Source organism: Oncorhynchus kisutch, linkage group LG6 (genome assembly GCF_002021735.2).
Source record: "Oncorhynchus kisutch isolate 150728-3 linkage group LG6, Okis_V2, whole genome shotgun sequence".
Lineage (NCBI taxonomy): Eukaryota > Metazoa > Chordata > Actinopteri > Salmoniformes > Salmonidae > Oncorhynchus > Oncorhynchus kisutch.
The window spans coordinates 48,089,981-48,114,300 of NC_034179.2; the positions used below are offsets into that span (position 1 = coordinate 48,089,981).

Consider the following 24,320-nt stretch of genomic DNA (forward strand, 5'->3'; position numbering starts at 1 on the left):
GTCCGGAGACGCCGTGGAGAACGTTCTGCTGCCTGCAACATCCTCCAGCATGACCGGTTTGGCGGTGGGTCAGTCATGGTGTGGGGTGGCATTTCTTTGGGGGGGCGCACAGCCCTCCATGTGTTCGCCAGAGGTAGCCTGGCTGCCATTAGGTACCGAGATGAGATCCTCAGACCCCTTGTGAGACCAGACGCTGGTGCGGTTGGCCCTGGGTTCCTCCTAATGCAAGACAATGCTAGACCTCATGTGGCTGGAGTGTGTCAGCAGTTCCTGCAAGAGGAAGGCATTGATGCTATGGACTGGCCCGCCCATTCCCCAAACCTGAATCCAATTGAGCACATCTGGGACATCATGTATCTCTCCATCCACCAACGCCACGTTGCACCACAGACTGTTCAGGAGGTGCTTTAGTCCAGGTTTGGGAAGAGATCCCTCAGGAGACCATCCGCCACCTCATCAGGAGCATGCCCAGGCGTTGTAGAGAGGTCATACAGACACGTGGAGGCCACACACACTACTGAGCCTCATTTTGACTTGTTTTAAGGACATTATTAGTTGGATTAGCCTGTAGTGTGGTTTTCTACTTTAAATTTTGAGAGTGACTCCAAATCCAGACCTCCATGGGTTGATAAATTTGATTTCCATTGATCATTTGTGTGATTTTGTTGTCAGCACATTCAACTATGTTAAGAAAAAAGTATTTAATAAGAATATTTCATTCATTCATTCAGATCTACGATGTGTTATTTTAGTGTTCCCTTTATTTTTTTGAGCACTATATATAGTGGAGCGCCCTTATCTTTGACAAAAGGACTTTTCTAGTGCTACACACACACACAAAAAAGTATTTAGTCAGCCACCAATTGTGCAAGTTCTCCCACTTAAAAAGATGAGGCCTGTAATTTTCATCATAGGTATACTTCAACTATGACAGACAAAATGAGAAAAAATCCTGAAAATCACATTGTAGGATTTTTAATGAATTTATTTGCAAATTATGGTGGAAAATAAACTTTTGTTATTGACCAAATACTTATCTCAATACTTTATATACCCTTGTTGGCAATGACAGAGGTCAAAAGTCTTCTGTAAGTCTTCAAGGTTTTCACTCACTGTTGCTGGTATTTTGGCCCATTCCTCCATGCAGATCTCCTCTAGAGCAGTGATGCTTTGGGACTGTTGCTGGGCAACACGGACTTTCAACTCCCTCCAAAGATTTTCTATGGGGTTGAGATCTGGAGACTGGCTAGGCCACTCCAGGACCTTGAAATGCTTCTTACGAAGCCACTCCTTCGTTGCCCGGGCGGTGTGTTTGGTATCATTGTCACGTGGAAAGACCCAGCCACCTTTCATCTTCAATGCCATTGCTGATGGAAGGAGGTTTTCACTCAAAATCTCACAATACATCTTTCCTTTACACTTGCACAATTGGTGGCTGACTAAATACTTTTTTGCCCCACTGTGTGTGTGTACATATATAAATATATATAGCACTACAAATATAGGGATGTATACAGGGTGCAGTTTGAGACACAGCCTAGGTGACTAAACCAAGAGCTAATGGAGCACTACTGCAGCTAATAAAGTCCAAGTCAAATCCCACATTATCAGTATGTGTAGTATTCGGCACACTGCACTCAGACATACGCTTTGCATTGAATACTTAATAAAAACATATCCAGGTGGGAATGTGAATACTTGGTTTATCCCTTATGTTCTCTATGTTGAAGTTGCGACATTACAAGGAAAGTGATTCACGGTCAGTTTCACAGTCGGATGCTCCCTAGCCATAACCAGTTTTCACAGTCTAGAGTTTGACGCTCCTCCCTGGCTGGGGTCCTCCTGTCTGAGGAGGCAGTCATCGCTCACCCCCTGGGAGGCCAGCTCGGACAGCACGTTGTCCAGGTAGTTGGGGTCCGGGTAGCCATGACCAGACACGTTGGACATCATCTCCGTCTTGTGGTGGATCTCGTTCCACACCACCGTATCGGGCTCGCCCGTGGTGCTGGACGTTCCCACCGTAAAAATGAGGCGCCGTGTCCATGCCACCTTCAGCAGCTCCAGCACCTGACATGAAATCAGACATGAAATTAGAGATGACATGCCCCCATCACTATCATGGAATTTTAGCTAGCGGTGGCCAAAGTTACTGGAAGTTTGTTGTGGGCAACTCCATACGAGATTGGCCCAAATCTATGATATTCCTGAAATTAAATGCATTGAAATGTCCTTTGGGGTAAGGATGTTTGGCATACCTTTGAAGTCTACCCAAAATTATTATTGAGAAATAATTGATTGAAATTAAAAAATGTGAAATTTTGGCCTTACCCAGGCCTTCTTTAAAAGACACTACAACGATGAGTCTGTAGATGCTAAAGACAGTCTTGGTGTCATTTGAAACCTTACCGTGTGGTCTGAAATATGATTTGTGTTTAGATTAATAACATTTTACATTAATTTCGGGATAATTTAAAAATAAACAAATACTTTGAAAGTACACTTTCACATTTAATGAGAGAACTAGAAAATATTGTCCCACATACATTGTGTAATTGGATAATCCCCAACAGCGACCTAACTGCCACGGTCGCACACTTGCTAGCAAAAGTGCGATGTACTGTACTTCAGAATCATCTTTATTTGTAAAGTAAATTTACACATACCTAGAATCTGACTTGGTAAAATGGTGCTGCTAGCAAGACATATAGAAATGTAATATAGAGACAATACAGAGAGGAATTTAAACAATGTAAATACTGTATATTATATACAAAATAAATAGTGAACATAGAACTAAAAGAGTATGAGCTCATTTACAGTGACTTTCACGCCTCACTCTAACCATTTTACTCCCCCTAGCAGAGCAGGTTAGAATGTTTTGAAGTTATTTAGACGAGTAAGTTGTACATTAACTAACGCTTCCCACGTGTGAAACACACACACACACACACACACACACCTCCAAGACCCCAATCTTGTGTTCTTAAATGAGGAAAACCGAGACAAAATCTGTCAGTTCAGCCGCCTTTAAAGTTTCTCCTGGCCCATAGACTAGTTTCAGGGTGAGGAACCTTCTAACATTAAGTTATAAAATACTGAATGTCCCTTTTAAGGTGGTCTGCATTGTCTCTAGGTTATGGTAGAGGTATGCCCATTTGATTTCACATCGACAGGAAATCAGATATAGAAATGGATTTCTTTGGCAAGAACATTTGGATGAATTATCAATAAAACAATTACCTCACACTGTACAGTAAAATAAGCATTTATTAAATATAGCCAACAGAGTAGCGGAGCATACGAGGAATGTGTGAGTGTAACAATTGTTCAAATATTTTGGACGTATAGAGGTAGACATAAGCACAAGACATAAGCACAAGACACACTGTTTTGTTCATAAATAATGGTGTACATTTAGTGTTTACTCATAAAGGGATGGTATTGTAAGTATTACTTTTTAAGATGATAATAACATTTCGAATTCAACATGTGGTTGTTAGCTAGCTAGTGTGTTGTATGTGTGAATGATGGCTAGCTCCTTGACGGATCAACGTCCTTTGTATTGTGTCTGTTGTAGAGAGAGGAAATGATTGGCAGAACATATGTGCTCTACAAATGTTTTTATATTTTCTTATGGAAGCAGAAGAAACTCATTACACTGAAAACAGCCTGATCACCGAAGTCCACGTCTTCTACCAACGGAGCTACAAAAGGATCTCACACACACACACACAGCGGAGCTACGGCGGTGCAGTACAGCACCGGTTACATGAGCAGAACAGAGTCAAAAGGTTGTGTTCATTAGGGAGCAAACTGGAAAAAAACAGGGAGGATCTACGCGGACTTGTCCAATGAGAACTGTTAATTTTCTGTTGCGTGCCCTTATGAGCACGTCTAGGGTGTTGTCAACTGTTTGGTGTGTTGGTTCGTTGTAAGATAGATGCAGTGTTAGCTGCTTACCTTTCTTCCCTTTTTGTTGTCTGGGAGGAAGCAGAAGCGAGGGAAGCCTCTAGAGGTGTACGACTGCCCGGGATTAGGGTGCTCTGGACCCTGGAGAGAGTGAGGAAGTGAGTGAGTGAGTGAGTGAGTGTGTCTCATGTGTGTGTCTTGTGTATGTCTTGTGTGTGTACCTGTATCCCATGGGTAATGTTGTATATGATCTGGATAGTTCCACAGTCAGGGTGGCCAGGGAGGGACTGGGAGATACTATAGATCTCCATCTTCCCCTTGGGCTGGGTCCCAGTCTTCTCCCCATAGATTGTCTTGCATGAGGGGCACTGGAGGCTGCCATCCTGGAACAGAGAACAGAAAGTCAACCACCTTAGAAGACACCCAACGGAGGCAGACTTTCTTTACAAAATACCAAAAGGCACATGTACAGTGCATTCGGAAAATATTCAGACCCCTCGACTTTTTCCACATTTTGTTCCAGCCTTATTCTAAAATTGAATAAAATATGTTTCCTCAATCTACACACAATACCCCACAACGACAAAGCGAAAACAGGTTTTTAGAAATTGTATCAAATTTACTAAAAATAAAAAACAGAAATACCTTATTTACATAAGAATTCTGACCTTTTGCTATGAGACAAAATTGATCATCCTTGATATGTTTCTACAACTTGATGGGAGTCCATCTGTGGAAAATTCAATTGATTGGACATGATTTGGAAAGGCACACACACCTTTCTATATAAAAGGTCCCACAGTTGTCAGTGACTGTCTGAGCAAAAACCAAGCCATGAGGTCGAAGGAATTGCCTGTAGACCACCGAAACAGGATTGTGTCGAGGCAAAAAAATTGTGGCACTGAAGGTCCAAGAACACAGTGGCCTCCAACATTATTAAATGGAAGAAGTCTGGAACCACCAAGACTCTTCCAAGAGCTGGCCGCCTTGCCAAACTGAAAAGGGCCTTGGCCAGGGAGGTGAACGAGAGCCTAATGGTCACTCTGACAGATCTCCAGAGTTCCTCTGTGGAGATGGGAGAACCTTCCAGAAGAACAACCATCTCTGCAGTACTCCACCAATCAGGCCTTTATGGTAGAGTGGCAAGACTGAAGCCACTCCTCAGTAAAGGAACATGACAGCCTGCTGGAAGTTTGCCAAAAGGCACCTAAAGACTCTCAGACCACGAGAAACAAGATTATCTGGTCTGATGAAACCAATATTGAACTCTTTGGCCTGAATGCCAAGCGTCACGTCTGGAGGAAACCTGGCACCATCCCTACGGTGACGCATGGGTGGCAGCATCATGCTGTGGGTTGTTTTTCAGTGGCAGGGACTGGGATACTAGTCAGGATCAGGGGAAAGAGATCCTTGATGAAAACCTGCTCCAGAGCGCTCAGGACCTCAAACTGGGGCAAAGGACAACGACCCTAAGCACACAGCCAAGACAACGCAGAAGTAGCTTCGGGACAAGTCTCTGAATGTCCTTGAGTGGCCCAGCCAGAGCCCAGACTTAAAACCGATCAAACTAATCTGGAGAGACCTGAAAATAGCTGTGCAGCGACACTCCCCATCAAACCTGACAGAGTTTGAGAGACTCTGCAGAGAAGAAATGGGAGAAACTCTCCAAATACAAGTGTGCCAAGCTTGTAGCATCATACCCAAGAAGACTTGAGGCTGTAATCGCTGCCAAAGGTGCTACAACAAAGGTTAAAGGATACTCTAGGAAGTCTTGGTGGTTCCAAATGTCTTCCATTTAAGAATGATGGAGGCCACTGTGTTCTTGGGGACCTTCAACACTGCAGAAATGATTGGGTAACTTCCCCAGATCTGCGCCTCAAAACAATCCTGTCTCAGGAGCTCTACGGGCAATTTCTCAAACCTCATGGCTTGGTTCTTTGCTCTGACATGCACTGTCAACTGTGGGACCTTATATAGACAGGTGTGTGCCTTTCAAAATCATGTCCAATCAATTGAATTTACCACAGGTGGACTCCGATTAAGTTGTATAAACATCTAAAGAATGATCAACGGAAACAGGATGCACCGGAGCTCAATTTTGAATCTCAAAGCAAAGGGTCTGAATACTTATGTAAATAAAATTATTTCTTTAATAAATTTGCAAACATTTTGAAAAAACTTTTTTCGCTTTGTCATTTGTGTGTAAGATTGATGAGAAAAAATTTTTTAATCAATTTTTAGAGTAAGGCTGTAATGTGCCTCCCGGGTGGCGCTGTGGTCTAAGGCACTGCATCGCAGTGGTAGAGGTGTTACTACAGTTGGAAAGTGTCTCCGCCGACACATTGGTACGGGTGTTAAGGAGCATGTTTTGGGGTGTGGCAGGGTAGTCTAGTGGTTAGTGTTGGGCTAGTAACCGAAAGGTTGCAAGTTCAAATCCCTGAGCTGAAAGGCAGTTAACCTACTGTTCCTAGGCTGTCATTGAAAATAAGAATTTGTTCTTAACTGACTTGCCAGGAGATGCTACATGTGTTTAATAACAGTCAATTACCGTGAGACCGGCAGTTATTTGCTTGACAATCACCAGCCAACAAAATCTCATGACCGCCACAGCCCTTCAATACGTATTAGATTTTAATTTTGATTGAATTTTAAAAAATAGAATTCCGCTATGATATTATGGGGTATTGTGTGTAGGCCAGTGACCCCGCAAAAATCTAAGTTTAATACATTTTCAATCCAGGCTGTAACCACCAAATGTGGAAAAAGTCAAGGGGTATGAATACTTTCTGAAGGCACTGTAATATGACACGTTGTGGGTAACACTTAACTTTTAGCCTGCAAGTACAATGCTTCATTACTTGTTATAAGCATGTACAAGCCATTATAATGCCTTATAAGGCTTGTAATATGTTAATGCCTCTATGTAGGACAATATGTGGGCTCGTGTCTTCCAGGCAACCAACTGAATTACATTTAGGATCTCTGTGGCACCCACCTTGGTACCATTGTTGTACATGGCCAGCATGCAGAGCATGTGGAGGGTGTGTCCACACTTGAACTTGCCCACGGCGCCAGGCTGGATGGACTGGGCTCCCTCAGACGCCACGTCATAATCCGACGGACAAGACAGCCGGTCCATACAGATGATGCAGTCCTGAAACCACAGGGAGAATGTTATCATAAAATTACATGAGAACAAGTATTACAGGATCTCTATGATATTATATTGCAAGTCTATAAATTGTGGTTGGGATAACTTGGGGATACAGATGGGTATTGTATACAAAACAGCAGTTGGTTTGCTCATACTGCTTTAGAAATAGGCCAAGCCTGTGTTCATTTTAGAGAAATCCTATTGCTTTCAACCTGCATACTGCAAATTCTTTGCAAAAATAACATTTCTTTCTTCAATACAAATACAATGAGTTGTTTTGTATATAAAAATATTTAAAAAACAGTGCCTTCACATGAATGTATAATTTTTTACAAAAATAGTTTAAGTCTGAGAGACTACATGCAAACAAAAGCAGGTGTAATTAATTGCATGTTTAATGAGTTCCAGTGTACCAGAACAAGGAAACACACGACTGATTCTCCTGCAAGAGCACTACTTCAGTGAGTGCTGCGTAAAAAGACGGCCCCAGGGAGAATTTCCCCCTAGGTACAGATCTAGGATAAGATTCCCTTCCCCCAATCCTAACCTTAACCATTAGGGGGGAAAATGCTAAACTGACCCAAGATCAGCGTCTAGGGGCAACTTCACCCTATACAAAAAAAACAAATAAGATGCGAGGGAGGAGGAGGGAGACTGACATTGACATGAGTACCTCGTCTTTAGCAGAGGCCACTTCCTCCATGTAGCGGTGAATGACATCCTCTGGTTTCTGGGCCGGGACTGAGAGGATAGTGGACACAATGAACAGAGTTGGGGAGAAGCCAACCACATACACAGGACACAGGTGGTATTATCATGACAGAAATTGTATAGACATTTGTTTTTTAAATCCATGGCTTTCAGTGGTTGAAACTACAGTGGTTGCCTAGTTGTTTTGCAGTTCGCAAACAAATTATGTTCACAGAAATAATAGCCTAGATTTCATAGCCTATAGTTAAATCCAAAAACATTTTTAACTGACACTTCACTTTCGCTGTATTTTATATTTCTGCCTTCTGAAAGCCTAAAGCAAAAATGTCCAACTCATTCTGCAGAAGTAGCCTACTTCGCTGCAGCTCAGACTTTAGGCAGGCTTCGTTGGCAAATCTGTACCATGCAAGAGTACTGCTCGAAAATATAACATGAGTTTGAGGCACACAGTATTAATGTTTGACAGTTATGGCTGAATGAGAGAAGAGGGTAAGATATTGACACTAATCTACTAATGTGCCAAACGCACCCTCTTGCTCTTCCTTCGTCAGTCAGGGTATGCGTCACAAATGCCACCCTATTCCCTACATTGGTCAAAAGTAGTGCACTATGTAGGGAATATGGTGCCAATTTAGGATGCTTCCTCAGAGTTAGATTAGTGAATGTCAGTTTGCTCTGCCATCTTCATATAACACCTGCGTAAATAAAAAGGCATTATATGAAGATAAGATGGATCCAAAAAGCAGGAACACGATTAGTTCTGAAGGAAACACACCAATGTTTGTTAGCTAATGAATACGGTGTTGACCGCCAAGCAACATCACAACACTGATTTGTGGATATGAATGAGAGTCACGGGAGGGCAAATGATTCGTACAGAGACAAGTAGGCGATGGAATGAGATAAGAGTGAGCACATGTAAGATAAAAGGACGCTATACTAGCCTGCAGATAATCAAAACACACTGCCTGAGATGCCTTTTCAGGTTACAATTTGAAATGTGTATACATAATCTAAAATACACACAAACTTAATGATAAATGGTTCCTTACACTGATAGTAGTATATCAACCAGGGGAAATGTAATCCATGGTTCAGGTTTATTTAAAAAGCCACTACTAACTTGAGCTAACTTTAGCCACCTCAAGTGAAAAATCTATGGGAGTAATAGGGGCAACCATGATATATTTTGGGTCAAATCACCTTTAAGTCAAGTCAAACCAAATCAATGAGTTGATTTCAGTTGCCCCCATCACTCCCATTGATTGTAAGTCTTGTGTAGTGACTATTGAGATCCTAAAACTGAGTGAGAATAGGAATTCCTAGCTCGGATATCGCCAATGTTTCACCAGGCAGGCATATTAGTTTCCCACCACAAAAACACAAAACATTTTTTTCATATTTGAACATGTATTACAACTTGTTTGGGATAACTCAAGATGACAACACAATGGAAAGCATTGGATGTGACAAGGCACAGAGCTGGATGCAGGCCCATAATGGGGGGTGGGGGGGGGTAGGAGTGGGGTGGGTGGCGTAGCTACCTGTCCTGTGCTGCCTCTTTTCCCTCCTAACCGAGCTGCGACTTTTGGAGCCCGCAGGCCTGCTGCTGCTGCTGGGGGGAGGAGGAGCGGAGGAGGGGGCACTCATGAAGCGCACGCCGAGTCCCACTGCTGACATCAAAATGGAGGCCATGCCTGGAGTGGGTGGCCAGGGGAGGACCGGTGGAGACATGCAGATGGGGTGGGGGACGGGGGGGTTGGAAGGGGATCGGGACCAAAGGGATGCGACATGGTGGATAAAGCAGTGACTGACTGGTGAGAAAAGAGGGCGTGTATTGGGAAGTTTGGGAAGCTTCCAGACCAATTCTGCTTGGTCAAAATAGAGAACATTGGATTCAGGAATAAGAAGTAATTTGGATTCAATGTTTGTACAGTAAAGAAAATGTGTTTGACTAACATTCAGCAGTAATAAATGTGGGCTGATGTGATAAATGCACCGATTTCCTATTTAAAGCCATATTGTAAGGTTCTGCCTCGATTCTGGACCGAATTTAGCCTAGTGGTTATAAGCGATGGACCAGTAACTGAAAGGTTGCCGAGTCGAATCCCTGAACCAACTATGTGGGAAAAAATCTGTTATTTCATTAAGGGTACGTTTTAAAGAGCACACAAACAAATATTTACAAAATGTGACAAAGAAAATCTTCAAAAATGCACTCTACAAAACATTTTAGCTTAAGTCCAACTGGACCAAAAGTGTTCACATGCAAAATAAGCTGAATTGCTGTTGGTCACACATGCATATACAGTGGGGCAAAAAAAGTATTTAGTCAGCCACCAATTGTGCAAGTTCTCCCACTTAAAAATATGAGAGAGAGGCCTGTAATTTTCATCATAGGTACACTTCAACTATGACAGACAAAATGAGAGATTTTTTTTCTCCAAAAAAATCACATTGTAGGATTTTTAATGATTTTATTTGCAAATTATGGTGGAAAATAAGTATTTGGTCAATAACAAAAGTTTATCTCAATACTTTGTTATATACCCTTTGTTGGCAATGACAGAGGTCAAATGTTTTCTGTAAGTCTTCACAAGGTTTTCACACACTGTTGCTGGTATTTTGGCCAATTCCTCCATGCAGATCTCCTCTAGAGCAGTGATGTTTTGGGGCTGTTGCTGGGTAACACAGACTTTCAACTCCCTCCAAAGATTTTCTATGGGGTTGAGATCTGGAGACTGGCTAGGCCACTCCAGGACCTTGAAATGCTTCTTACGAAGCCACTCCGTTGCCCGGGCGGTGTGTTTGGGATCATTGTCATGCTGAAAGACCCAACAACGTTTCATCTTCAATGACCTTGCTGATGGAAGGAGGTTTTCACTCTAAATCTCACGATACATGGCCCCATTCATTCTTTCCTTTACACGGATCAGTCGTCCTGGTCCCTTTGCAGAAAAACAGCTCCAAAGCATGATGTTTCCACCCACATGCTTCACAGTAGGTATGGTGTTCTTTGGATGCAACTCAGCATTCTTTGTCCTCCAAACACGACGAGATGAGTTTTTACCAAAAAGTTATATTTTGGTTTCATCTGACCATATGACATTCTCTCAATCTTCTTCTGGATCATCCAAATGCTCTCTAGCAAACTTCAGACAGGCCTGGACATGTACTGGTTTAAGCAGGGGGACACATCTGGCACTGCAGGATTTGAGTCCCTGGCGGCGTAGTGTGTTACTGATGGTAGGCTTTGTTACTTTTGTCCCAGCTCTCTGCAGGTCATTCACTAGGTCCCCCCGTGTGGTTCTGGGATTTTTGCTCACCGTTCTTGTGATCATTTTGACCCCAAGGGGTGAGTTCTTGCGTGGTGCCCCAGATCGAGGGAGATTATCAGTGGTCTTGTATATCTTCCATTTCCTAATAATTGCTCCCACAGTTGATTTCTTCAAACCAAGCTGCTTACCTATTGCAGATTCAGTCTTCCCAGCCTGGTGCAGGTCTACAATTTTGTGTCTTGTATCCTTTGACAGCTCTTTGGTCTTGGCCATAGTGGAGTTTGGAGTGTGACTGTTTGAGGTTGTGGACAGGTGTCTTTTATACTGATAAGAAGTTCAAACAGGTGCCATTAATACAGGTAACGAGTGGAGGACAGAGGAGCCTCTTAAAGAAGAAGTTACAGGTCTGTGAGAGCCAGAAATCTTGCTTGTTTGTAGGTGAACAAATACTTATTTTCCACCATAATTTGCAAATAAATACAATTTAAAATCCTACAATGTGAATTTCTGGATTTTCTCTCATTTTGTCTGTCATAGTTGAAGTGTACCTATGGATGAAAATTACAGGCCTCTCTCATCTTTTTCTTTTTAAGTGGGAGAACTTGCACAATTGGTGGCTGACTAAATACTTTTTTGCCCCACTGTATATATGCTCAGTCTGTCTCTCTGGTGGCCTATCTGCTGGCTCAACAGGAATGAGATTTTTTTTTGCGTAAAAATATTAACTGCTAGCTAGGACAGTGTAACGGAAAATGTAACGAGAAAGAAAAAAAGTGAACTATTGCTTTAACTATTCCTTTTCATTAAGACCACAAACCCCTGAGAATACCCTGGAAAATAAATTACATCACGGGCAACTGACAAGAACCAAGCCTGGTTGGTGCACAACAGGGCCTGGTCTGTGGAGATTGTGCACAGCGATAAACTGAGGTGCTAGGCTAGTTGTCTAGAGAGACACAATGGCTTTCACACCATAGACAGTGACAGGCCATTGCCATGAAATCACAAAGGAGTTCTCTGTATCACTGCTGTAATGACTGGTCAACAAAAGCTGTGCCTCAAAAATCTGTCAGGTCTATCAGATAAGCTTACTAAAGCACACAATTGCTGGACAGTGCTGTCAAATGTGTAGCCTGTTTCTGGTGTATCAGCCATCTTTGTTAAGTCATTAGCTTGCCATAGGCTACACATTTGGCTGAAACAAAGTATGTCAACAAACATCGATTTTAAAACTTATGAGTGTGAAAACGCAACACTTTTTCACCCTCTTACTTTCACACTGAGACGTAACCTCATGGAGCAGAAGGTTCTGCCATCGTCACTAAGAAAAACATTGCTTTACCGAAAACGCTAGAATTCACATGGATGGGGACTAAGAATACAGGTAGTACCACCATTGGGGACATGAAAATTGGATGAATTACTTGGGACCTCTTTACCTGCCAGGGCTGAGCTCACACTGGTTGATCCATTCAGTTGCACAGGGATGGCGGGGATACTGTGGCAGAAGAAACAGGAAAACAGACATTAACGGAGCATGGTGAAGGCCAAAAGGCACACATACGAATCCGTACACACCATTGCAGAAGCAATCAAATGAAGAACTGATGTGGTGGTTTCTCAAAAAAAAAAAAAAAAAAGAGCTCTAGACACTGCAGAATCCATCCACGATATCATCTATATTGAATAGTTCTGCGGCCTGTCACTGCAGGTTAACAATTATATCAATAACAATACTAAAAGGTTACGATTTGAATTTCTCAACTTTTGACATTCTAAACTAAAAAGCTAGGAAATCCACAGAAGATAAATGCCCTTCCTCTGATTAATGATGGATGGGGAGCTAGCGTGGCCTTGCTAAAACATGCCTGCCTGTGTTCAGAGTTGAACCTGCCCCCATGAGGAGAACAATGGACCCCCAAAAATCCGGCTTTCCTGCTCCACGTCAGACAAAGGCCAGGGGTACTACAGTGCACTGTGCAGTATTTCCTCCTGGTTTCCAAAACTGTCATGTTGTTCCACTGAGGCCTGTGTTCAGTGGTGCCCAAGAGAGAGCAGAGCAAAAGCAGAGAAGTCCTGCTGCAAGTATTCCAGAACACATGCAGAGAGAGCCTACCACAGTTACGCATATCTAGTGAACCGATGCCTACAGTGTGTATATGTATACAGTAGCAGTCAAAAGTTGACACACTCATTCCAGGATTTTTTTTATTTTTCTACATTGTAGAATAATAGTGTAGACATGAAACTATATAATAACACATATGTAATCATGTAGTAACCAAAAAAAAAGTGTATATTTTAGATTCTTCAAAGTAGCCACCATTTGCCTTGATAACAGCTTTGCACACTCTAGGCACTCTCAACCAGCTTCGTGAGGTACTCACCTGGAAAGCATTTCATTTAACAGATGTGCCTTGTTAAAAGTAATTTGTGGAATTTATTTAGCATAGTGGTTAGAGCGTTGGGTCAGTAACCGAAAGGTTGCTAGATCGAATCCTCGAGCTGACAAGGTAAAGAATCTGTCGTTCTGCCCATGAACAAGGCAGTTAACCCACTGTTCCTAGGCCGTCACTGTAAATAAGAATTTGTTCTTAACTGACTTGCCTATGTAAATAAAATAAGTCATTCTTAATGCGTTTGAGCCAAACAGTTATGTTGTGACAAGGTAGGGGAGGTATACAGAAGACAGTCCTATTTGGTAAAATACCAAGTCCATATTACGGCAAGAACAGCTCAAATAAGCAAAGAGAAACGACAGCCCATCATTACTTGAAGACATGTAGGTCAGTCAATCCGGAAAATGTCAAGAACCATTGAGCGCTATGATGAAACTGGCTCTCATGAGGAACAGCACAGGAAAGGAAGACCCTGAGTTACCTCTGCTGCAGAGGATACGTTCATTAGAGAGTTACCAGCCTCAGAAATTGCAGCCCAAATAAATGCTTCAGAGTTCAAGTAACAGACATGTCAACATCAACTGTCCAGAGGAGACGGCGTGAATCAGGCCTTCATGCTCGATTGCTGCAAAGAAACCACTACTAAAGGACATCAATAATAAGAAGAGACTTGCTTGGGCCAAGAAACACAAGCAATGGCCATCAGACTAGGCTAAATCTGTCCTTGGTCTGACGAGTCTAAATGTGACATTATTAGTTCCAACCACCATGTCTTTGTAAGACGCGGAATAGGTAAACGGATGATCTCCGCATATGTGGTTCCCACCGTGAAGCATGGAGGTGGTGGTGTAATGGTGCTTTGCTGGTGACAGTTAGTGATTTATTTAGAATTGAAGGCACACTTAACCAGCATGGCTACCACAGCATTCTGCAGCGATACACCACCCCATCTGGTTTGTGCTTAGTAGGTGTATTGGTTTTTCAACATGAAAATGGCCCAACACACCTACCAGGCTGTGTAAGGAGAGTGATGGAGTGACTCCAAGGAGAGAGTGATGGAGTGACTCCAAGGAGAGAGTGATGGAGTGCCACATAAGACCTGGACTCCACAACCACCCGATCTCAAGCCAATTGAGATGGTTTGAGATGAGTTGGACCGCGAAGTGAAGGAAAAGCAGCCAACAAATGTGAAACATATATTTTACATTTATTTAACTTGGCAAGTCAGCTATGAAAAATTCTTATTTTACAAAGGCGGAAAAGCCCAGCCAAACCCTCCTCTAACCCGGACAGCACTTGTCCAATTGTGCGCAGCCCTATGGGACTCTCGATCACGGCCGGATGTGATACCTTGGTTCGATCCCGGGCTGTATGTGGTGATGCCTCTAGCACTGCAAGGCATTGCCTTAGACCGCTGCGCCAGTAAGGAGCACAATATATATGGGAACTCCTTCAAGACTGTTGGGAGAATGCAAAGAGTGTGCAAAGCTGTCATCAAGGCAAAGGGAGGCTCTTTTGAAGATTAGAACATTTTGATTTGTTTTAACACTTTTTTTCATCCTACATGTTTCCATATGTTATTTCATAGTTTTGATTTCTGCGCTCTTATTCTACAAAGTAGACAATAGTACAAATACAGAAACATGTGTGTGGTACTGTATATACAACTGAAGTCATAAGTTTACATAACAACCTTAGTGTGTCATTAAAACTCTTTTTCAACCACTCCACACATTTCTTGATAACAAACTATAGTTTTGGCAAGTCGGTTAGGACATCTACTTTGTGCATCACAAGTCATTTTTCCAACAATTGTTTACAGACAGATTATTTCACTATCACAATACTAGTGGGTCAGAAGTTTACATACACTAAGTTGACTGTGCCTTTAAACATCTTGGAAAATTCCAGAAAATGATGTCATGGCTTTAGATGCTTCTTTAGATGCTTTAGATGCTAATTTACATAATTTGAGTCAATTGGAGGTGTACCTGTGGATGTATTTCAAGGTCTACCTTCAAACTCGGTGCTTCTTTGCTTGACATCATGGGAAAATCAAACTAAATCAGTCAAGACGTCAGAAACAAAATTGTAGACCTCCACAAGTCTGATTCATCCTTGGGAGCAATTTCCAAACGCCTAAAGGTACCACGTCCATCTGTACAAACAAGAGTATGCAATAAACACCATGGGACCACACAGCCGTCATACCTCTGAGGAAGGAGACACATTGTCTCCTAGAGATGAACGTACTTTAGTGCGAAAAGTGCAAATCAATCCCAGAACAACAGCAAAGAACATTGTGAAGATGCTGGAGGAAACAGGTACAAAATATCTATATCCACAGTAAAACATGTCCTATATCGACATAACCTGAAAGGCCGCTCAGCAAGGAAGAAGCCACTGCTCCACAACCGCCATAAAAAAACCAGACTACGTTTTGTAACTGCACATGGGGACAAAGATTGTACTTTTTGGAGAAATGTCCTCTGGTCTGATGAAACAAAAATAGAACTGTTTGGCCATAATGACCATCGTTATGTTTGGAGGAAAAAAGGGGATACTTGCAAGCCGAAGAACACCATCCCAAACGTGAAGCACGGGGGTGACAGAATCATGATGTGGGGGTGCTTTACTGCAGGAGGTGCACTTCACAAAATAGATGGCATCATGAGGTAGGAGAATTGTGGATATATTAAAGCAACATCTCAAGACATCAGTCAGGAAGTTAAAGCTTGGTCACACATGGGTCTTCCAAATGGACAATGACCCCAAGCATACTTCCAAAGTTGTGGCAAAATGGCTTAAGGACAAACAAGTCAAGGTATTAGAGTGGCCATCACAAAGCCCTGACCTCAGTCCTATAGAAAACGTTTGAGCAGAACTGAAAGTGTGCAAGGGGGCCAACAAATCTGATTCAGTTACACCAGCTCTGTCAGGAGGAATGGGACAAAATTCACCCAACTTATTGTGGGAAGCTTATGGAAGGCTACCCGAAACACTTGACCCAAGTTAAACAATTTAAAGGCAACCAAAAACTAATTGAGTGTATGTCAAGGTCTGACCCACAGAGTGTGATGAAAGAAATCAAATCTGAAATAAATATTTTATTCTGACATTTCACATTCTTAAAATAAAGTGGTGACGCTAACTGACCGAAGACAATTTTATTAGGATTAAATGTCAGGAATTGTGAAAAACTGAGTTTAAATGTATTTGCCTAAGGTGTATGTAAACTTCCGACTTCAACTGTAATATACACTGCTCAAAAAAATAAAGGGAACACTTAAACAACACAATGTAACTCCAAGTCAATCACACTTCTGTGAAATCAAACTGTCCACTGGGAGGAGATCCCTCAGGAGACCATCCGCCACATCAGGAGCATGCCCAGGCGTTGTCGGGAGGTCATACAGGCACGTGGAGGCCACACACACTACTGAGCCTCATTTTGGCTTGTTTTAAGGACATTACATCAAAGTTGTATCAGCCTGTAGTGTGGTTTTCCACTTTAATTTTGAGTGAGACTCCAAATCCAGACCTCCATGGGTTGCTACATTTGATTTCCATTGATCATTTTTTGTGTGATTTTGTTGTCAGCACATTCAACTATGTAAAGAAAAAAGTATTTAATAAGAATATTTAATTCATTCAGATCTAGGATGTGTTATTTTAGTGTTCCCTTTATTTTTTTGAGCAGTGTATATAGTTTTAATACTGTAGGTAGCATTAGCTACCAGTAGTCAGCTGTACCTGCTCCAAAAAGCAAGTATTTTTCATCCTATAAATTTTGTTCGCCATCTTATTAAATAGTGAGCTAACATGTTTTCAGCACTTTTATTTTCCTGACTGATTTAAACACGTTTTCTCACCTCTCTGCAGCAGATATATAGTGAGCAATATTTTCAGCATCAAATAGCAATACATATAGAACCCTGAGAATTGCAATACAAGACTATGTATTGCGATAATATCGTATTGTGAGGTCCTTGGCAATTCCCAGCCCTAATCCAGTGCGTCAGATACAGTGCGTTTGGAAAGTATTGTGACCCCTTGAACCTTTTCCACATTTTGTTACGTTACAGACTTATTCTAAAATGGATTAAATTGTCCCCCTCATCAATATACACACAATACCCCATAATGACAAAGCAAAAATAAGTTTAGAAATGTATCAATAATAAAAACTGATATCATATTTACATAACTATTCAGACCCTTTACTCAGTACTTTGTAGAAGCATCTTTGGCAGCGATTACAGCCTCGAGTCTTCTTGGGTATGACCCTACAAGCTTGGCACACCTATATTTGGGGAATTTCTCCCATTCTTCTGTGCAAATCCTCTCAAGCTCTGTCAGGTTGGATGGGGAGCGTTGCTGCACAGCTATTTTCAGGTCTCTCCAGAGATGTTCGATCGGGTTCAAGTCCGGCTTCTGGCTGAGCCACTCAAGGACATTCAGAGATATGTCCCAAAGCGACTTCTACGTTGTCTTGGCTGTGTGCTTAGGGTCGTCGTCCTGTTGGAAGGTACATACATCGTTGCTCCAGTTTGAGGTCCTGAGCACTCTGTAGCAGGTTTTCATCTTTTTTTCCTTGATCCTGACTAGTCTGCCAGTCTCTGCCTCTGAAAAACCTCCCCACAGCATTGCGCTACCACCACCATACATCACCTTTAGGATGGTTCCAGGTTTCCTCCAGACATGATGCTTGGCATTCAGGCCAGAGGTCAAACTTGGTTTCATCAGACCATCGAATCTTGTTTCTCATGGTCAGTGTCTTTAGGTGCCTTTTGGCAAACGCCAAGTGGGCTGTCATGTGCCTTTTACTGAAGAGTGGCATCCGCCTCGCCACTACCATAAAGGCCTGATTGGTGGAGTGCTGCAGAGATGGTTGTGTTTCTAGAAGGTCCGCCCATCTCCACAGAGGAACTCTGGAGCTCTGTCAGAGAGAGCATTGGGTTCTTGTCACCTCTCTGACCAAGGCCCTTCTTTCCCCATTGCTCAGCTTGTCCGAGCGGATAACTCTAGGAAGCGTCTTGGTGGTTCCAAACTTTTTCCATTTAAGAATGGAGGCCACTATGCTGCATAAATTTTTTGGTACCCTTCCCCAGATCTGTGCCTCGACACAATCCTGTCTCGGAGCCCAACAAACAATTCCTTCGACCTCATGGCTTTGTTTTTGCTCTGACATGCACTGTCAATTGTGGGACCTTATACAGACAGGTGTGTGCAGTTCCAAATCATGTCCAATCAATTGAATTTACCACAGGTGGACTTAGGGCTGGGCGATAAATCAATAATTAGAGGTAATTACTTCCCTCAATAACGATATAAAAACGTTTAGATTCATTTCCGATAGGGTCGATATTGAATAATTAGGTACAGCAGTCCATTTCACCTCTGACACAGCAGGAACGTGCGGAGAAGTGACAATATGCACGTGGCGGGGTATACGCCCACCAAAAAACAGTTAGCACCTCAAGTTTATTTATTTATTTATCCGTTATTTTACCAGGTAAGTTGACTGAGAACACGTTCTCATTTGCAGCAACGACCTGAGGAATAGTTACAGGGGAGAGGAGGGGGATGAATGAACCAATTGTAAACTGGGGATTATTAGGTTACCGTGATGGTTTGAGGGCCAGATTGGGAATTTAGCCAGGACACCGGGGTTAACACCCCTACTCTTACGATAAGTGCCATGGGATCTTTAATGACCTCAGAGAGTCAGGACACCCGTTTAACGTCCCATCCGAAAGACGGCACCCTACACAGGGCAGTGTCCCCAATCACTGCCCTGGGGCATTGGGATATTGTTTAGACCAGAGGAAAGAGTGCCGCCTACTGGCCCTCCAACACCACTTGGTGGATTAGCCACTATTAACCACGAAAAATGAGTGATGTAGGCGAAAACAGTTATCCCCATGGAGAAGGAGCAGCTCCCAACGAAGAAATGATTGATAAAAAGGGTTAAACTGTTTCAGTAATTTGGAAGTGGTTAGGACTTTTGAAGTCCAACAAAGAGCAGAGCAATGTTCGGTGCAAATTGTGCCGTAGACAGGTGGCTACGAAGTCTGGTAATAAGACAAACCATTTTCAACAACTGAAGCAAAATCACTCTTTGGAACATGCAGGAAGTTTGAGTATTGATGAATGCCCCTCAAGCACCAGCCAATCTAGGAATGTTTGCCTGAAGCAGTCAACACTGACAGAGTTTATGCCCTACAAGCAAACATCAAAAAGACAAAGACATCACAAATGCTATTATGCATTGCATTGCTAAGGACATGCTACCAATTAGCACAGTCAAAAAGGAATGTTTCAAGAGGCGTATCAGTTTTATTGACCCCAGGTACGTGCTCCCTGGCCGCAAACAAGGAATCATTTTCCTTAAAGTATAATTTTATGTGTAGCTGACAATTTTTATTTTATGGAACCTTTATTTAACTAGCCAAGTCGGTTAAGAACAACTTCTTATTTACAATGATGGCCTATCAGGGAACAGTGGTTTAACTGCCTTCTTCAGGGGTAGAATGACAGATTTTTACCTTAGGGATTCGATCTAGCAACCTTTTGGTTACTGGCCCAACGCTCTAACCACTAGGCTACCTGCCTAGTAGTTTGTTAAGGCATTAGGCATTATTGAGTCTGAAGCAGATATGCACCTTTTAAACATTTTTTGATTAATATCATGATAATTATCGTTATAGAATGAAAAAAATATATAGATATCGTGATAATTGATTTGCCATATCGCCCAGCCCTAGGTGGACTCCAATCAAATTGTAGAAACATCAAGGATGAGTTCAATGTCGAGTCTCATAGCAAAGGGTCTGAATACTTATGTAAATAAGGTATCTGTTGTTTTTTTGGGCAAAAATGTAAAAGAAAATATATATATTTTTAGAATAAGGCTGTAACATAAATTGTGAAAAAAGGGGTCTGTATACTTTCTGAATGCACTGTACTTTGTGTGCTTTCTATCCAAGTTGATAAGGATCTGGAGTAATGTGAATGTTTATGTTCAACATTGCTTAATGCTGCCACTTTTCACTCAAGTTATTTTAAGAATATTTGGCAGGCGCTGTGTGGCATCAAGTCTGCTTCAAAACAGTCAGAAATAGTGCCACTAAGGTATTATTGAAAACAAAAATGCTATATGACCGTCAAAAGCGTTCGTCCGGGTGCTTTGTTCGTCACATGGTGTGACATAGTCTAGGCCTACTACAACCAGGGACCACATGGTGACAACAATGGGAGGAAGTGTGTGTGACACGCAGCAGTTGATGTAATGTAACCCTTTAAAAACATCAGCGGCGTATTGAGCAAGCAGAGCTTTGGGTCACAAATCTTGTTTCCTATTCTGCGTAACACCACTTCCTCTTTAGTGGAGGTCAACAAAACAGCTTATCCTGGTGTTTTCACACAGTGTTTGTGAATCTTTCAGATTCAGCACTCTATGACATACTGCAGTTTAACCCCAAATTATAACAATATGTCACTCAGCTCAAGATGAAATTATAGTTCATAGAAATAAATTGGTTCAAAACAACAAATTGGGTCTAAGGTGGCATTTACAGACAGTCCAATTCTGATCTTTTGCCACTAATTGGTCTTTTGAGCAATCAGATCTGATAATTTGCCAATAATTGGGAAAAAGATCAGAATTGGGCTGCCTGTGTAAACTCTGCCTAAATGTCAATCAGACCCTCTATCAGTTGGCTATGCCTTACTCAACTCAAAGATTATTAGTCTAAATGGATAAGCTCCTAAATGAGTCGACAATTACTTTTCAAACAAAAAAATGAGTCGACAATTACTTTTCAAACAATGTCAACAAAGCCGGTTGAAAAGGCCATAAGATGGACCTGAGGACCCACCTTAAGCCATTGGCACTGGTGGACAAGGCCAGTTGAGCTCCAGGGAGTTGACTAGCGGAGGGTGCCAGTGGCCAGGGGCCTCCCCACGCCATTCCCCCCACAGAAAGAGGCCTCCTGGTGTAGGGTGAGTACACTGAGGTGGGGTGAGCTCCAGTCGCCCTGCTAGGGACCTGGAGGCTAGGCCGGCTCAGCTGCCCCGACGAGAAGGAATGGCGCGAGCGGCTGGACATGGGGCCAGTGCTGCTGTGGCTCAGACACTGCTGGCAGGAGCATGCCGGGCCCGAGTGTATGACGGATGCACCAGATGCCAGTGGGTAGGGGAGGTTACCCTGCCGTCGTACCTGTCGCCGGTAGCCCGTGGCCTTGTTGACCTGGTCCAGCGCCGTGAGGTCCACTATGTAGTTATAGCCGTGTGAGACAATGTCCGCCGTGGCCTGCCGTGCCTGGTAGCTGTGTTCTAGTAGGATAGAAGTGCGAGTCTCGTATGGAGTCCATCCTCCTTCGTCATTCACCCACTCCCAATATACTCCGCTACCCAAGCCTGAGGACTGGGCAAACAATTGACGGCGTACAGACCGCGTTTTCCCTAGAGAGAAAAGAACAACACAGAATGAATAATGTACTCATGAGGCAAAAGTGCTTTGCACAGAAGATTATGCAATAGACATCAGTGAATGCCAAACTATTTATTAATTATAGTCTTAGTCTAGTAGTAGTGTGGTTCATGATGTCAACTAAGTACACTGAACATCCATGAACGCCTGAGCAACAGAGCATCTGCACCCCCACTTTTTTAACCGAAAATGATCATGAGCCATTGGGTAATTTGTCATTTTCAATTATTAATGTTTAGATCTAGTCTGCATTAAAATGGATTGTCCATTTGATTAACTTTTGTGTATACATATATATTGTATGTGGACACCCTTTCAAATTAGTGGACTCTAGTATTTTAGCCACACCCGTTGCTGACAGGTGTATAAAATTGAGCACACAGTCATGCAATCTCCATAGACAAACATTGGCAGTAGAATGGCCTTACTGAAGAGCTCAGTGACTTTCAACGTGGCACCGTCATAGGACGCCACCTTTCCAACAACTCAGTTCGTCAAATTTCAGCCCTACTAGAGCTGCCCCGGTCAACTGTAAATGCTTTGATTAAGAAGCGCTAGGCCCCTTAGTTCCAGTGAAGGGAAATCTTAATGTTACAACATACAATGACATTGTAAATGATTCTGTGCTTCCAACATTGTGGCAAGAGTTTGGGGAAGGCCCTTTCCTGTTTCAGCATGACAATACCCCCGTGCACAAAGCAAGGTCCATATAGAAATGGTTTGTTGAGATCAATGTGGAAGCCCTGACCTCAACCCCATCGAACACCTTTGGGATGAATTGATACTCTGACATCAGTGCCCGACCTCACTAATGCTCGTGGCAGAAAGGAAGCAAGTCCCCACAATGATCCAACATCTAGTGGAAAGCCTTCCCAGAAGCACAAGCATTTCACAAACATTTCACTCACAATAACATCTGCTAACCATGTGTATGTGACCAATACAGTTGGATTTGAGGAGTGGAGGCTGTTATAGCAGCGAAGGGGGACCAACTGCATATTAATGCCCTTCATTTTGGAATTAGATGTTCGATGAGTAACTTAAGTGTCCACATAGTTTTGATCACGTAGTGTATATCCCTGGCTAATATAATCTCTGTGACATTGCATTTACAGTTAGCCAGCTAACTAGTTAGCCAAAGAAAGCGTTGCCATCGCTGGGAAATAGACAAGTAGCTGACTCTTCGCTATAGCTGTTATCAAGTTTAGCAATGCGATTATGTTTGGCTTATGGTGGCTAACACATGATCACAACAACAGCTAGCTATATAGCGCTGCGCTAGTTAGGGCATTAAAACTAAAGCTCGAAGGCTTAATTTCCTTACCTGTATCTTGGCGGAACTGCTTCAAGCTTGGTATGTCTATAAGATAAGGCGACAAACTGGGATCTGATTGTCCGAGCCAGATACTGGTGGAGCCAGGACCCCCACTCCTGTGTCCCCGCGGAGAAGAGAAACATTGTTCTATGTAGCTGCTCACCTGGCCGCTGTACGGTAGCCAGACGCCAAGATCATCCTGCCATTCCCATACAACGACCATAGGCTGTGATTGTCCAGGTGCTCCCGAGGTCGGGGTCGAGACAGAGGGTCCATTTCTAGACACATTTCTCCCCACACAGGAGCTAGAGGCAGTGGCCATATCTTGCAGCTACTAGCCAGTGCCAGCTAATGTTACGTCAAATCCAGTAAACGAAACGATAGTTAAGGGAATAAAGCGGAGGCTGGTAAACTAACGTTAGATAGGTTTAGGAAGTTAGATGGACAAACTAGAGGACACCTTGCCAGCTAACGTTATCCCATCAATAAAATGTAACGTTAGCTAGCAAACCAAAATAACTAACGTTTACACGATTAGTCCGCTAACGGTTAGCTAGCAAATTGGCTAACGTTACGCTAGCAAAGCATATTGAGTTTACAAGATGGAAAGCTAGCTAGCCATCTAGCTTGGATTCTTAAAATGCCTCATTTTTACAATACGACTGATTCCAGGTCAGGCGGTAAACGTTCAAGCAAACGTATAAAAAACATTTTGGCGAAGCAACGAATCCTTCGATTTGGAAATGTATGTATCTATGCTAATCATACATTGCATACCAACCCAAACTGGCTAGCCACCAATCTGTCTGAACCACAGAAATAGAATGAATAGAAGAGCCTTCCCCATTCAAACACAATAATAGATACACACGGCGAGGCATAGTTTTACATGACCACGCCCCCGATTACGGGTACTGTATTGTACTCCCATTACTGTAATTAGCCTAACTTGGGCGTCATCCTAAATGAACTACTGACACTTTTTTTGTCGTTTCAATAAACATTTTCAGCTGCCACAAATTATTATTCAGACACTAATTTGTTACCCGACCTTCTAACG

The 24,320-nt window shown here is 42.6% G+C and overlaps 1 protein-coding gene across 2 annotated transcripts; it reads right to left on the reverse strand.

Moving 5' to 3' along the window:
* Positions 1-1,686: 1,686 nt before the first annotated feature.
* Positions 1,687-24,276, reverse strand: LOC109892927 (probable E3 ubiquitin-protein ligase DTX2). 2 transcript variants are annotated; one of them, XM_031826821.1, is made up of 9 exons: positions 23,270-24,276; positions 21,332-21,917; positions 12,492-12,550; positions 9,319-9,471; positions 7,737-7,804; positions 6,905-7,063; positions 4,131-4,292; positions 3,961-4,050; positions 1,687-2,067 (listed from the first exon to the last, which is right to left on the reverse strand). In XM_031826821.1, exons 1-9 carry the CDS (start codon positions 23,580-23,582, stop codon positions 1,801-1,803), a joined length of 1,857 nt encoding a protein of 618 aa, XP_031682681.1. In that variant the 5' UTR covers positions 23,583-24,276; the 3' UTR covers positions 1,687-1,800. The 2 variants fall into 2 exon arrangements, with proteins under 2 accessions (XP_031682681.1, XP_020341404.1); XM_020485815.2 differs by lacking the exon at positions 9,319-9,471 and having other exon boundaries at positions 23,270-24,274.
* Positions 24,277-24,320: the final 44 nt, after the last annotated feature.